We start from the raw sequence: 14,989 nt of genomic DNA on the forward strand, positions 1-14,989 counted from the left end.
GGCTTATACCTCCCCAAATGTGATTTTAATTCATATCAAGAGAAGAGAAATGATGTGTTTTTAGAACTGATATCAAAATGGGCTGGCAGTGCCTGTTTAATAGCAGTGCTCACTGCCTGCTCTGGGAACTATTGCTGAGCTTGACAAATAGTTGTCACATTTTCTTAACACAGGCATGTTTGCAAGGTTACACTGGACTCTGGAGAAGCCAGCCTGCACTCACACCAAATATTTAGCTGCAGTGCTGATTTAAGCAATCCTAATCCTCCCATTGCTGCTCAGCCCCCTCCTGCTCCCTGCACCCTCCCTTTGTGCAGGGACACAGTGAACGGGAGAATGCAGATCTGCTCTTGCCTCGCCTGGGAACAGCGTCCCCGGGCTTTGGAGGAGGACACAGTGACCTGGGCCAGGCTGCAGAGCCCGCCCTGTGCAAAAGGAGGACACAGCAGTCTGGTCGCTGCTTTGGAGCTGAATTCCACGTGCCTGGCTGGTGCGGGCAGTGGGGATTCTGTACCAGCTGCTGTGATTCCCCACGGGGCTGAGCTGCCCTGCCCGGGTGTGGAAGGGCTGCTGGGCAGTGCCTGGGGGCTGGGCTCTGGGGAGAGCTGCTGATGGAGGCTCCTGCCCTGGGGAGGAAAGAAAATTTGGGGTTTCAATGCTTGGAGAGCAGCTGCTGCTGTGGCCAGAGAGCGGGGAGAGGTCCAGCAGCACCCCCGGTGTGCTGCAGGGCTGGGGTTTGTTCCCCGGCTCCTGAGCAGAGCAAGTCCTTGGAGCTGCTCTCAGCCCAGAGCTGGAGCACACCCCGAGCAGAGCTGTGAGCCGGGGCTGTGTGTGTTTGCAGCATCGACTGCGCGGGGATCCTGAAGCTGCGCAACGCGGACATCGAGCTGCGCAAGGGCGAGACCGACATCGGCCGCAAGAACACGCGGGTGCGCCTGGTGTTCCGCGTGCACATCCCCGAGCCCAGCGGCAGGATCGTGTCCCTGCAGGCCGCCTCCAACCCCATCGAGTGCTGTGAGTATCCCCGGCGCTGCTCCTCCCCGTGCCCCGCTCCTCCGTGCCGGCCGCGCGGTGGCTGCGGCGCTTCCCTGCCGCCACTCCCTGTGCGGGAAGAGGTTCGGGGGCAGGTCGCTCTTCAAGGCGCCTGTGGCTTGTGAGGACAGCAAGCTCCGTGCTTGGTTTGGGGGCTTCTGCAAAGTCCATTTATTAGTGCATTGCTGCGTAGTGCATTTGTTAGTGCACATATTAGCGGGTCCTGCTGGCTCTCGGAGCAGCGCGGGGCTGCGTGCAGGGACACAGCTGGGCTGTCCCTGGTGGTAAAGTCTGCGAGCTGTCTGCTTTGCTGGCTTTATTTCGAGCGGAGGCACAATCAGAACTTGTCCTCCACAAAGTGGCAGGTGGCTGGAGGTCTGAATTCAGACTGGGCTGGCTCCAAGCACTGTGGCCAGTCCTGGGTGCCAGAGGAGTGACCAGATCAGACCCGAGCTGTGGCAGGAAGGCAGCTGAGATGGAGGGGCAGCTTTGGTTCCGAGGCTCAGGTGCATTCCGGTCTTTGTTTTTTTCTAGCTGTCAGTGCCAAGGCGTGCACAGCTCAGGAGGCTGAAGCAGGGAAAGCACAGGTGGTTCTGGTATTCCCCTGAGGGACAGAAGAAAAGTGGCAGTTTTGATTTTTGAAGTGCAAATCCCATAAGTGTGTGAGCTCAGAACCTGCACCTCCCACTCGTTATAACTGACTGGATCCTGAGAAAGAGAGGCCTCTGATGAGGCCCCCGGTGTCACAGTCATTTCTGGAAGGGCTCTGCCCACCTTACTGGTTCCTGTGCATCCTGTGATGCTTTTTGTTGTTAAGTGGTGCCTTTTTGGTGGTTTGGGGATTTCACAAATATGTAATGAACAGTTTTCCTCTACTTTTGCTGAATGACTCACCCCTTTAGCAGAACCTGTCTTGCCATAAGTCATGTGAAGAAAGCCATTGAGTCGCTCACGTGTGAGCTGTATTTATTGAGATGCACTTAAGTATTTATTGAGATTCACTTAAGTACAACTGCTTAGAATGAGAGGAGCCAGTCCTGGGTGGGAAATCAAACTGGCTGGTGAATTACTGAAGGCAGCTTTTCAAAAAGCAGTACAAGTGAATAACCCAGGCAAGGCTGGGAGAGGATGATGGCTATGGGTGATCTCTGGGCAGTGTTTCTGAGAAGGTACCAACTGTCAGAGCCTTTTAGCAGCTGACTGAAGTCTCTGGGCTCTGTGATGGGGAAGGGACAGCAGTGGGAGTAGCCACCACCTCTGTCCATAGGAAATTGTCCCGTTCCTCCGTGGGAGCAGATGGCTGAAACAATAGTGGCCTCCACCCCAAACGTGTCCCTGCTGGAACAAAGCTCCATTTGCTAAAGGAAGCGCTCAGTGAGGAGCTCCTGGGGTGGGGAAACTCCAGGTGTAACTCCTACACCCTGTGGGCAGGAAAACAGCACCGGCCCGGGGCAGGGGGAGGCTGGTCCTGGATCCCGCAGGGAGCCCCACAGATCACCCCCCACCTACTCAGATTCTCCTCAGGAAAAGCAAGCATGAGCAAGCCAGGCATTCCCAGGGCCCTTCCACAATGGCACGTTGTGTTTGTGCCCATCACTGCATCTAAAGCAGAAATCCAGGCATGGTTTGCAGAATAAATCACATTTTTCTGAGCTGTATGCACACACCTAATTTGCCTGTGCAGTGACTGCTGTGGCAGAGCCTTGGTTAAGATGTTGAGGTATTTATTCTGAGATGTCTTTGCATTGATGAGTCTTAGGGGTATTAAAAAGCCAAGAGTGGAGATACCAGTATAAGTGGCTTATTGTTAGTGGTTTTGGTGTTTTTTTTTTTTTTTTTTTTTTTTTTAATGAAAGTATTAAACTGTTGGCTGCATAGAAGACGGCAAAGCTTATACAAGGAAAAAAATGTATTTGATCCCCAAGGGAATAAAATGAGAAAGTTTTACTTTTGGAATAGTGGATATACAGGCAGTTTGGGGAGATATGTTAAGGACTGCTTTTCTGAACTCAAGGAAGCAGGGAATGAAGTGATCTGGAGTACTAAGCCTCTGCCATTTAGTGTGTATGTTGCATATTTAGCACTGGTTTTGCATTTCAGTGGCACTTCCTGATCTCAGCCTGGTTCTGGGAAGATAGTTAAAAACATCAGGGGGCTCAGCCAGCATTAGCAATGCAGCCTAAATCTCACTAGAGGTGGTAACCTCAGCTTGTCCCAGCCAATCTGCCCACCTTGCAGAGCTCCCAGGCACTCCCAGGTAAGCTCAGGTGCCCTGCCAAGAAGGGGCCCTGGGGCTGGGGGATGTTTTCTTCTTGCCCCACCTTCTGTGCTGCTGGGGTTCACTTTTTCCCCCTTTGTTTTCTGGTTTGTTCGGGTGTTTTTTGGCCACCTGAGAACCCTGATCCCCAGGGGCTCTCCTCAGGGTCCCTCCTGTCTGGTAGCAGTAATGATGTCCCTCTGGGAGAGCCCTGGTGAGCAGCAGCTCCAGGATCCCTCTGGGAGAGCCCTGGTGAGCAGCAGCTCCAGGATCACGGCCCATTTCCCTTCCCAGGGCTCCCCCCCGAGCACCGTTGCTACCAACAGAGTATCCGAGTGCTCTCCTCCCCAGAAGCTGATCCCGAGGAATTCCCACCAGTGTCAGCAGATCATTAGCTGCAGTGAAGCAAGAACTGTGAAACAGCTGCTTTTCAGAGGGCTGTTTGATTCCACCTCATCTGTGTCACATTCAGCACTTGACAGATTTTCGGAGGGGATTTCACAGGTTCAGAGCATCATCCGGAGCAGTTCCTCCCCAGGCAGCTGTGTGGGAGGACGAGGGGGTGATGTGTTGTTAAATGATCAGTCGTGCCTTAAAATGGACCTCAGACCCAGACAAGCCTGCACAATTCAGCAGCTTTTTTCTGCTGTTGCCTGTTGATTCATCCTGAAGCCACTGAGGAGGCAAAGGCATTTGAAATCCCTCTGACAATTGTAGCAACAGGCCATGGCTCAGCCAGGTGTGGGAAACCACGCTGCTGTAGGTGTGTGCTGGAAAGGTGAGAGAGATTCCTTCTGCTGGTGCAGGCTGAGTCAGTGAGGTGGCAGCGAGCCCCACGGGGCTGGGAGGGATCCAGAGCCCGTGTCCTGCTTGGCCTGGGCCTGCCCCTCACTCACTCTCAGGGCTGTCCCCTCACTCTCAGGGCTGTCCCCTCACTCTCAGGGCTGTCCCCTCACTCTCAGGGCTGTCCATGTCCACGTGCCCATCCCTGCCAGGACAGCTCGCTGCTTTGGGCTTGAAGCAGCTGCTGCTGGGTGAGCTCCTGCTGGGCCAGAGCTGCTGGTGACATTGCAGCTGAGGGGTGACTGAGTTCACCTGTCCCTTCAAACACAGCCACGTGGAAAATCACTCCTGGAGAGGTTTGACACTTGCAGACCGTTGTTTTTGAGCCATGAGGATGACTTCTGTAACATCAGCTCCGTTCCTTTGCCTTTCACCGAGAGCTGCAGCTCGGTTCTCGGGGAGTGGGTGGGCTCTGGTGTTACAGAAGTTGTTGACACGGGGCTGCCTCTCCAAGAGACAGATTTGTCATGACCTCTGGGAGCTCGGGCTGGGTGCCCCAATTCTCTTTCCACTCCTCGACTGAAGCATCCTGGAGCAGAGAAGGAGCAGGATGGAATCCAGGGTAGTAGGGCAGCTTGTTGTGCTCCATGCTGTCAGCAGCCTAAAACTGCTTCATGCAAATGTCTCAGGGTGCCCCAGTTTTTATTCTAATGAATCCTGTTAAACCTTCCCAAAGTCTGTCGCAGTTCTTGCTTTGTGGAATTCCTGTTTGCTGACTCTGAGCTCTGCTCATGAATCCCTTAAAATGCAAACTTAAATTGCACTTGGCACGAGAGAAGGAGACTAAAATCTTGTTCTTATAATAGATGTTCCGAGGTGGTAAAAAAGCAAAACAAACAAAACTTATTGCTAAAGAACCGTGTGTCCATCTAGAGGAATGTAAATAGTTTCTATTATTGACCGTATTTTGTTCCATTAAATTGGGTCAAATTTCTTATTTCCCTTTAATCAATTTCCCTGGAAGTTTCCTTTATTTTTCTCTCCTTCTAGTAGATTTTCCCATAATATTAGACAATCTGAGCCTATGATTTGTGACACATTAATAACTACAGAGGAAAGAGCTAGTCATGTAAAAGAATGTTGTCTTGGCAAGGCAGCGAGTGCTTTTCCTCAGCTGGGAGTTGTGCTGCTTGGAACAACAGCAGCAGGCAAGAAGGAGCCCTGCTTTATTCGGATAGAAAAGCAGAAACAAATGGTCTCTTTGCACTTGGGAGATACCTATTTGCAAATTTAACCATAACCATGATTAGTATGGGAGTATCACAATTTCCAGTTGAATTAAATGAATTTTTTCCCCCCTTTCGTTTCAACTTCAAGACAGTCACGCAGTTGGCTGCAAGTGCAGCTGACAGAAAAACTGCTGCTTTCTCTAAAGAACATCTTCTCTCTCCTGAAGCCCAGAATGTAAAAGCTAATTCTGACAGCATTTGCCACTCTGAACGTGCAGCCGAAATATTTCAGTCTTTAAAGCTGCAGTCAGAGCGAAGGGGATGCCTGCCCCTCCTGCAGCCTGCCAGCCTTGCTCTGGGCTCAGCTCCTGCTTGCTTCTTGTCTTCAGAGCTGCTGGTGGCAAAAGCAAGCAGCACAGCACAGGGAGCGTGGACTGCTGAGCAGCGTTTCAGCTGAGCAGAGCCTGCAGCAGGGACTGAAGGGAAGTGCTGTGTGTACCCACGGAGATGACTGGCCCAGGGGTGACCCCAGGGCTTTCTGTCATTCATCACACGCTGCCCTGCTGAGCTGGCTGCAGTTCACAGAAAGTGTCACACTTACCTGACACTGCTGCTTGTCACTCCTCCTTTGCGAGGACATCATAAATTATCTGCAGAGGAGGAGGTGGAGAAAAGCTCTCTGTTTTTTGTGCTTTTTGCTTGGATGGCTCTGCACAAACTGCTGATTAAGTCTTGCTGGCAGCAAATTAGAAACTGTTGTCAGTCACACTGCGTTCTTCTTTGCAGAGTTTAGACCACATTCTCAAGGTTTCCCCACGAGGGCTGGAAATTAGCTTTATTTACTTGGTTTGTACGTCTTCCACTGCTCCCTGCTCCTACCAGCAGGGAAATGATCCTGTCCCTCTGATCAGAAATTTGCTTCTCTCCAGGCTGCTTTGCTGATGTCTCCCTGGCTGCTGGAGGTGTCTCCTGCCCTTGGTCCTCCCCTGGCTGCCCAGCCTTTGTCTTTTCCCTCACTGCAGAGCTCAGGATGCTTCAGGGAGTGATGGAGGGCATCAAAGTCTCTCAAACATTAATGACTTGGATAAGTGTTGAGCACAGCAGCTCTGCTCCTATCAATCCTACCACAGGCAGCTCGTGGTAAATAAACCCAGTGTGACAGCAGGAATGAAATATTTGCTTTGGCTCTCTGAGGTTTGCACCGAGGTGGAAGAATTAATCCCATAACAAATTACACCTCTGCTATTGCTTCCAGGGGTCAGGGTTTCTTTAGCAGCAGACATCCTGCTCTATGTGCTCTTCTCAAACCCAACAGCAATCAGTGGCTGGATCAAGAGCCTTTGGGGGTTTGGAAAGACATGTCAGGGGTGGTGAGTCCCAGCTCAAAGGCTTCCAGCAAGCTGGGGTGAACTGGGGCTGCTCTGGGCAGGGTAAGGACAGAGGTGTCCAGAGAGGGATCTGAATAATTGTTCTGGTGAGGCCACTGCACTGGGGTGCCAGTTGTGACCCCACCCCTCCTGAACAGCCACATTTTTGGTTTATTGGCTTGTGAGTTAGTCACAGGTAGCAGTGACTTTGTCCTCACTGAGCTGCACGTGAGCCTCAGTCCAGCTCCTCCTGATCAGGTGTCACAAGGACACAATCTCTGATGTCTCACTGTCAGCACTGGGGACAGCAGAGAACCTAAGATCTGTGCTGCAGGCGTTGGAGGGTGTGGAGGGGCTTCATCACAGAATTCTAGAATGTCTTGGCTTGGAGGGCACCTTAAAGCTCCTCCAGTCCCACCCCCTGCCGTGGGCAGGGACACCTTCCACCAGGCCAGGCTGCTCCAGCTGAGATTGTCCCTTGTCACCTCCCAGCAGCAACGGGTGGCACCCTCGTGGGGGAGATTTGGAGCTGCAACAGACTTCTGCAGGTCAAAATACCCTTTTTTTTTTTTTTTTTTTTTTTCCCTGAAAGCCAGATCTCCTCTCTGCTGCAAAAGGAGAGGTGTGGATACTGTGGGGAAGCAGGAGCCACCTTTGCCTGCCTTGGCACAGTCCCCGTGGTCAGGTGTGCATCCCCTGTGAGCTGCCCAGAGATTCAGGCCATCCTCAGCTTCTCCCCAGCTGCTGGCACAGGGCTGAGGGCTGGAGCTGGCAGGAGTTGGGTGCAGGGGAGCCTGGCTGGGCTGTGGGCAGCAGGGGCTGCTCCCTGCAGGCTGAGCTCCCTGCAGCTGCTGCAGGGCTCTGACAGTGGCTCCCTTTCTGTCTTGTGTCACTGCATGCATTGTATTTCTTGGCACCACGGATCCACGACATCTTGATTTGCAAACAGTCAAATAAAATAGAAAAATAATGTCCCCTGTTAATAGGTTGACACACTGCTTCAGGCCAAGTGTGAGTATTTCTATAGCATTTGCTTTGCTGCCTTATGTCAGTAACTGTTGCTATTGAAAGTAAACACCCCAACTGGTTAAATCAACAGTGTTTTGTTTATTCAAAGCTCATAAACTCCAGTAGCTGTAGGTCACTTTATGAAGTGCCAACCCCTGGGGGAAGAGAAGGAATAGTGTGAAATTATTGCATGCAGTGCACCCATCATGAGCCTTAGAGGAAGGGGATTTATTAGCAATTAATATTTCTTGCAGAGGAAAAAAAAAATAATCCTATTGAGGCAGCTCCACACTGAACCTTGAACCTCTGTACTGGTGGAAATGGGGAAGGGGGTGATGCCTTCTTACAGGCTTGGGTGGAAAAAAAGAGACCTTGGAAAATGAAAAGTGGCTGGGGTTTTTATTATTAGAAAAGGATTTCAGACCACCCAGAGGGAGGAGAAGAATTCAGGTAAAACAGGGCAGGGGAAACCCTTCAGTGTGGGGTGTGCACTGGGGAGCTCAGCTGGAGCCCTCCAGCTGGGATTGCTCTGCAGCACAGCCGAGGCACAGGAGGTTTGCACACCTCCACTTGTCTCAGGGCAAGCAGCTGCTGGAGGTGCCCAAAGCCGTGCCAGGTGCAGCAGCTCCAAATGGCACTGAGATGAGTCAGAGGCACTTCCAGGCTAAAATCTGTCCTTGCTCATGCTGAAAAAGCCTTGGAAATCACTGATCTGTGGGATGGCAGGTACCAAGCTCTCTATTAACACAACAAAGCTGGAAAGAGATGTAGCTTAATCTGGAATTTTGATGACTTAGGATGTTTTGGAAGTGAAATTTGGTGATTGAATAGGAATAAGGAGTGTCCAGGGCAATGTTTAAATACTTAAATGTTTTCTCTTGACTGTTGTAGACATGCTTCTTAATGATTGCTATCTACTCTTAAGCCTTTGGGGTTACAGATCTGTCTTTGTGATAAATCCAATTAGGAACTCATCAAAAATGTGAGTATTTTGGGAAATAAATTAATCCTACAGCCATGTGAAAGAAACTACTTTGAAAGTAATCTGAATATATATTTTTTAACTGGCAGTATATTAGCCCAGATGTTCCATACTTGAAAAGAACAATGAGTCCTAAAGTAGTTTTAAATAGATTTCAAAAATGCCTCTCAAATGTCATAAGAAAGTTACAACTATTGAATTACCTCTATTCTTTAGTAAGAGCAAAATCTCTGTCTTGTGGCTGAAGGGTTCAGCAGAGCTAGAAAAGTTGCTGTGAAAGGTTTAATGCTTGAATTTTCTCACCAAATACTGCAACATTTCCTCCAGGTGACAAGAGAATTTTGTCTTTGCGAGGGTTGCAGAGCGGTAGAGCAGTGCCAGGTCAGGTCACAGCCTGCCTGGGTGTGAGTCAGGGCCAGCACTGCACATCCAGCATCACATTTCCTCATTTCTGGCTCAGCAGCCAGCCGTGCTCAGTGAAGACACAAGTGCTCAGGGTCTCTGTCAGGGAGAGCTGAAATCCAGCCAAGGCAGCTGGGAAAGAGATGAGCAGGATCCTCTGGAGGCCTTTCCAGTTGGGGTGGATGAATCTGGAGGAGTTGGAGTGCAGGTCATGAACTCGCAGTTCCCCAGCCCCAAGCTGCTGCCCACCTGGTCTGCTCACAGGGAAGCTCCTGATGTTTTCCAGCTGTGTGTGTTGTAGGGAGCAGTTCTCACATCTCCACTTCCCCCAGCTCCCGCCGCTCGATAGGAAGCAGTTGGGATGGCTCTGCAGGGACGGTCACCAGGGCTCTCCAAAGCTCTTCTGACCACGCAGTGGCTGTTTTAATGGCATCAGAGGAAAGTAGCTGCAGAGATGGTGCTGAACTGGTTTTCTGGCTGGGGAAAGAGAGAATAACTTGCTAAAGTCACGCTCCAAATTCGTGGCCAAGAACAGTAAAGACCTTAGAAAGCGTTGCTGACGTCCGTGTCCATCTGCATCCCACCTTACCTTTCCTTCCCTTGCCTTTTACAACCAGACTCGGTCTGTGACACAGGGCCCTGCTCCTCAGATGTTCAGGCTTCTGCAGAACGTGCTTGGACAAACCCTGGCCTGCAGCAGTCCTGCTGTGACCCCTCCTGATCACCTCTGGGCCTTCGTGGCTGCCCCCCCAGGGCTCGGTGCCCACACATGGAGATGGAGATGGAGCTGTTGTTGGCAACCCCCTGTGGGAGGCAGTGGGATTTTGGAGAGGAGGTTCATTTTCTTTTTTCCCCTCTGAAGGAATTCAGTGTTATTCAGTGGAATCCTCTGTGCAGGTGGAATTTTTGGGCTCTAGGGCTGTAGTGTGCCTGCACTTGAAAATTTGGCCGTTGACTTGGAAACAGGCATGGGCAAGTTTCAGCTCATTCATCCAAGCTGTCCTTTCTCAAGGACAAGGAGCAGGGCCAGCACAGCTGAACAACTGCAGCCAACTCCTGAATGTTTCCAAATAAAATGCCTTGAGTAAGTTTATTTTTCCCTCTCAGACCTAAATTTAGCACCCTGGAGAAGCTGCTTTGGCAGTCAGTGGATGGCAACGATGACAAGATCAATCTGTGGATAGTTCTGGGAAGATTTGGAAAGTCCCGGTAAAACAGAGTTGGTTTCATTCATGTTTGCAATTTGTCCACAGCCCAAAGGTCTGCTCATGAGCTTCCAATGGTTGAAAGACAAGACATCGACAGCTGCCTGGTTTATGGAGGTCAGCAGATGATCCTCACTGGACAGAATTTCACAGCAGAGTCCAAGGTGGTGTTCACAGAAAAAACATCAGGTAAGGCAGGTTTTTCCCAACTTTCCCTAACAGGATAAGGCAAATCTGTAGTGCCAAATCTCATCCTAAGATCTGTGCTCATCATGCTCAAGTGAGCAGTCCCATTCAGGTTCATGTAAGGAAAACCATGTGGGTAAAGTTAGGCTTGGGGGCAACTGTTTGTGTTGTTGCTTCACAGGAATCCAGGCACTGGGAATCAGCAGGGACAGGATTTGTTAGCAAAGAAAAGAGATGAGCACTACATCTTCCTCTGTGCTTGTTTAATCTCATGTTTAGTGGATGCTACTGTAGAAATCATCATTGAAATGAACATTTTTATTCATGCGAGCTACAGGCAAAGATTGTGTTTTCTTCCCTTTAGAAATCTGTGGAGAAAAAACAAACATAATGTGTCTTTTTATATAAAGTTATTTTTATATGTAATGAGATACAAGAATCTATCCCTTCTCCTTGCATATTTTTTATTGCAAACTTTGTGTTCCCTTTTTGCTATGAAGAAAACCTGGGGCTTGGAAGTTTTCTGTCAGTGAGCCGAGATAGAGCTGTCTTAAATGATGTGTCCAGTGCCTTGCAAGGAGTTTAAGAGATTGCATTGCCCAAGTGAGCAGCATGTGCATGACCTGTGGGGTAATGCCATTGGAAAAAAGTGAGAATCGAGCCACAAATGAATGTACATTCATGAATGTACACGGGCACCAGCTGGTGACATGGGGGGGAAAGCATCCTGTGGGTCCCAGCTCCTTCCCACACCAGCAGCGAGCCAGGCTGGTTCTGCAGGTATGGGAGAGCTGTGGAGGTTCAGGTGAGCCTGTGCAGTCACAGGATTTCTTCTGGCACGCTGTGGTTCCTTTCAAGCCCATGGATGAATTCCTTCCCCCTGTGCTGCCCCTGTTCCACCATGCCAGCACCTCGGGAAGGTACATGGGGACATCTTGGCAGCCTGCAGTGCTACCTGTCCCAGGAATGTTCTGCAGGAGCTGCAGGAGATGATCCCCTCAAAGGAGGCAGCTCTTGATGCCATTTCGAGGAAACATCCCAAACGCCCTGCCCCTATTTCCATATGAGAGCAGAGAAGGCTCTGGCTGGAAGAGATGTTAGAAAGTAAAAAGAACAACAATATTTTCCACATTAAATCTAAAGCTTTTCTTCGCTGCTGGGGAAACTGCAGGGTTTTTCCCTCTTTTTTTACCTCCTGGAAGGGGAGAGACAGGGCTTATCCCAGCAGCAGTGCCCAGTCTGGAGCAGGGATTTGCTTGCTGGTGTTCCATATCCTGCCTCCCCCCCAGCCCTTGGCCTCTGCAGGCAGTCTCAGTCTGCTGGACTCTGAATAAATGACTGGCAGAAGGGGATTTGGAGGATGGGAGGTCCAGAGTCAAATCCTCAGGTTGAACGAGAAGTCTGTGTGGTTTGCAGTGGGTTATCTGGGGGATTCTGCTCTGAGTGGTGCTCTGTGTGTTCCACAATGCAGCAGCACCTCTGGCAGAGATGCCCTGAAGCGCTTTTAAATGAAGATTTCTTTATTTAATAGGTGTATCCTAAGGTGAGGAAGGTTAAGAAGCTGAGCTGGACGTGCAGATCATGCATGGGCTGAGTGCAGCAAACTGAGAATTGCTTTGAGCCTGGCTTGTCAGAGGTTGATGAGTGTCCCAGCTCACCTGAAAATCAGGATCTTGTGCACCTGAGGCTTTCAGCCTCCCTCATTCTGCACTGTAGACAATTCTAAATACCTCTAGGGTGTCTGCTCACAGCTGCCAGTGCCGTGGGCTGCAGGAGCCCAGAGCAGTGAGCCCTGCTGTGCAGCCCCGGGTGTTGGAGCAGTGCCTGGGTGAAGGAGGAGCAGCTCACCCACGGCTCCCCTGCCCTGCACAGCCCGTGCAGAAAGTGCTGATGAGCTGCTCAGCAGCAGGGTAAGCCACCAGCCACCGTGCTGGGGGTGGATGGCAGCCCAGCTCTGCTGCCCCAGCTGCAGCAGGCTGTGTCTCTTCCAGAGCACACCGCTGCCCCAGAGCCTGTGAGACAATCACGCCTTTGTCAGGGCAGGAAGATGCAGCAAGCTCGCAGGGGAAGCTTGGTTTGCTTAGAGTTTCATTTTAACAGCTCACAAGCCTTGTCTGTGCTAGTAAGTGGTGCTGGATTTCCCACTTTTGCCACCAGTTTTAGCTGTGCTGGTAACAACAAGGCTGAGAGCTGCAGTGAGGGCAACCATCCCACAGCTTTTGGCATGCCGGGCTCCACAGAGCTCCTTGGCTTGGGTGTCCAGTGTTTAGGGTGAGAGTGGCAAGGCTCTTTTTCCCCCCCCCAAAAAAAATCTTTCTTCAAGTACTTTTGTGCAGCCAGATTTTCTGCTGTTCATTGTTGCACAGACTCCAAACTCCGGGTGCCCTTGGGTCTGGGACGCGGGTGAAGCCGTGCTGGGAAGGCGTCACTCACGTGCTCTGCAGAGCTGAGGGAGCTGCTGCTTGGGCTCACAACTGGGAATTAGGTTTCATCCCTCAGGGGAACACTCAGAACCTCTTTCCATTTCCTCTGGATCTTGTAGACGATTCCTCACCCACCATTAGCAACGCAGAGGAACGTGGAACTGGTCGCATTTGTGACTAAAATACGTGTCTCTGCGAGCAGTAACGGACAGGCTTTATTTGTCTTTTCACAGAATTGCAGATAGTATGCCTTTCCATAGAAATACCTGGAAAATAAGGGCGATTCCCCGAATTGTGGGGGTGTTATTGTGAAAGTGAGTGTCCGTGCCCCGCGAGCCGCAGGCGGTGGCAGGGAGCTGGCAGGGGACAGGGCTGGGACAGGCTCGGCTCACGGCAGGAAATGGCAGCAGGAAACGGAGTGAAGGGGCTGGAGCTCAGTGCTCTGAGGGATAAAGTGCTCGTCTTTGAAATGCTGATGCATAAATAGCATTAATTTTCTGAATGCTGAAGTTTATCAACATGCAGGCCTCAGGGTTCCGAGTTCTTACGGTTATCTCTTGCTGATGCAAGATCGTAAAGCGTAGCTGCTGTGAGCCAGGGGAACTCAAGAATTCCCTAAGCCCAGCACACAAAAGCAGAGTTTGGCTGATGGAGTTTGAAGGTCTGAACTTGGAGACACGTAACTGAGCCCAGCTAAACTAAAGTAGGTCAGGGAAGCAACTAGATTGGACTGTACTCTTGTAATTTTGATCTGGAAGAGAGAGCTTGAAAAGCAGTCTTGGAGCTATCAAGGACTTGGAATAGGGTGAGGGTTAAGGGTGTCACTGTTTGGTTGGGGCCCAGATCTTACAGTGCAGTTAAAAAAAGAAGAGTTTTGGAATTCCCCCTTTTATTTATTTTAATTGTCATGTAATAATTTGCAAGTCAGATGCCGGTTGCATTGTGTTTACTCCCGTTTGTGTACTGGTTACTGCTGCTCTGCTGTCAGTGCTAGAGGAGGTTCGTGTTTCTCGGGGAGAAAAGTGCAAATGGGCTGTGATTTCCCCTGCCAAACTCTTCTGGTGGCCACATGGACATCGTGAATCATCTCTAGGACAATGTGGGTGGTGGAGGAACAACCCAAACACAACGTCCATCCTTGGAGAGGCTCCACCATAAATCTCCAGCTTGGGCCAGGCAGGGTGAGGGGAGGAGGTGCTGCCTGTGCCCTTTGAACGGGGGCAGCTGCCAGGGCCCCCAGGTGTGGACATCCACAGCCCCTGTGACAAAATAGATCTGCCCAGCTCTGGAGCCAGCAGTGGTGTTGGACACACTTGGATGTGTCCTGGCTGCAGGAGAGCTCAGCCAGGGCAGGCTCAGGCTGTGGTGTGCAGAGTGGGGGTGCTTGGGCTGAGGTTTTGTCTGCACAGTGCCCAAAATGCTGCAGCCCACGTGCTGGAAACAAGCCATGGAATGTGTGCCAGGGGACTCCAGGAATCCTGCAGGACAATGCACTGGTGGGATGGCATCAGGGCAGGTTTAATGTGAAGAGAAGGTTGCTGCTGTGTGGGTTTGATGGTAGGATCATGCTCTTTGTGGGAGAGGTGAAAGGAAATTCCAACTCTGCCTACAGCAGCGTTCCCCTTTTTGCTAGGTCAGCTCCTCACCGGGCTCCAAACAGGGAGAATCCCTTTTTGTAGTCTGACAGTTTGGTGAATGATCCAAAAGCTCCTGGGGGATGCAGAAAATACCAAATGGTTTTCAGCAGCTAACTCTGTGAACTTAATAATGCAACATTAATGGTGCAATTTTCTCAGGCAAATTCGAGATAAAATAGACAAAAAGCTTTTTAAAAAACTTTCAATGTTTTCCCAGGTCCACTCAAAAGAGCTGTTTACTACTTGAACAAATAAACAACATTAAATATTGAATGTGAGAGTAATGAGTATTAATCAGGAGGATTGGTTTGCCTGGTTCTGCTGTGCAAATTAGAAAGTTTCAGGGTAATGGGGCCTTTGCCTTGTGCCTTTCCTTGCTCCTGTAGCTGCTGAAAGCCAGCAAACCTTTCTCCCCAAGGGTTTCCCCCTGGCTGGAATGTGCTGCCTGCCCCAGGTGTTCCTGTAATCCTACGGGGCA

The 14,989-nt window shown here is 50.6% G+C and overlaps 1 protein-coding gene across 1 annotated transcript in view; it reads left to right on the forward strand.

Moving 5' to 3' along the window:
* NFATC2 (nuclear factor of activated T cells 2) overlaps positions 1-14,989 on the forward strand; it is a 75,879-nt gene that overhangs the window by 22,660 nt on the left and 38,230 nt on the right. Inside the window, exons 5-6 of the mRNA XM_053958731.1 lie at positions 842-1,014; positions 10,314-10,454. Of these exons, the coding sequence (XP_053814706.1) occupies positions 842-1,014; positions 10,314-10,454 (314 nt within the window). The remainder of the gene's footprint in view (positions 1-841; positions 1,015-10,313; positions 10,455-14,989) is intronic.

The sequence above is a fragment of the Vidua chalybeata genome, chromosome 17, assembly GCF_026979565.1.
Source record: "Vidua chalybeata isolate OUT-0048 chromosome 17, bVidCha1 merged haplotype, whole genome shotgun sequence".
Lineage (NCBI taxonomy): Eukaryota > Metazoa > Chordata > Aves > Passeriformes > Viduidae > Vidua > Vidua chalybeata.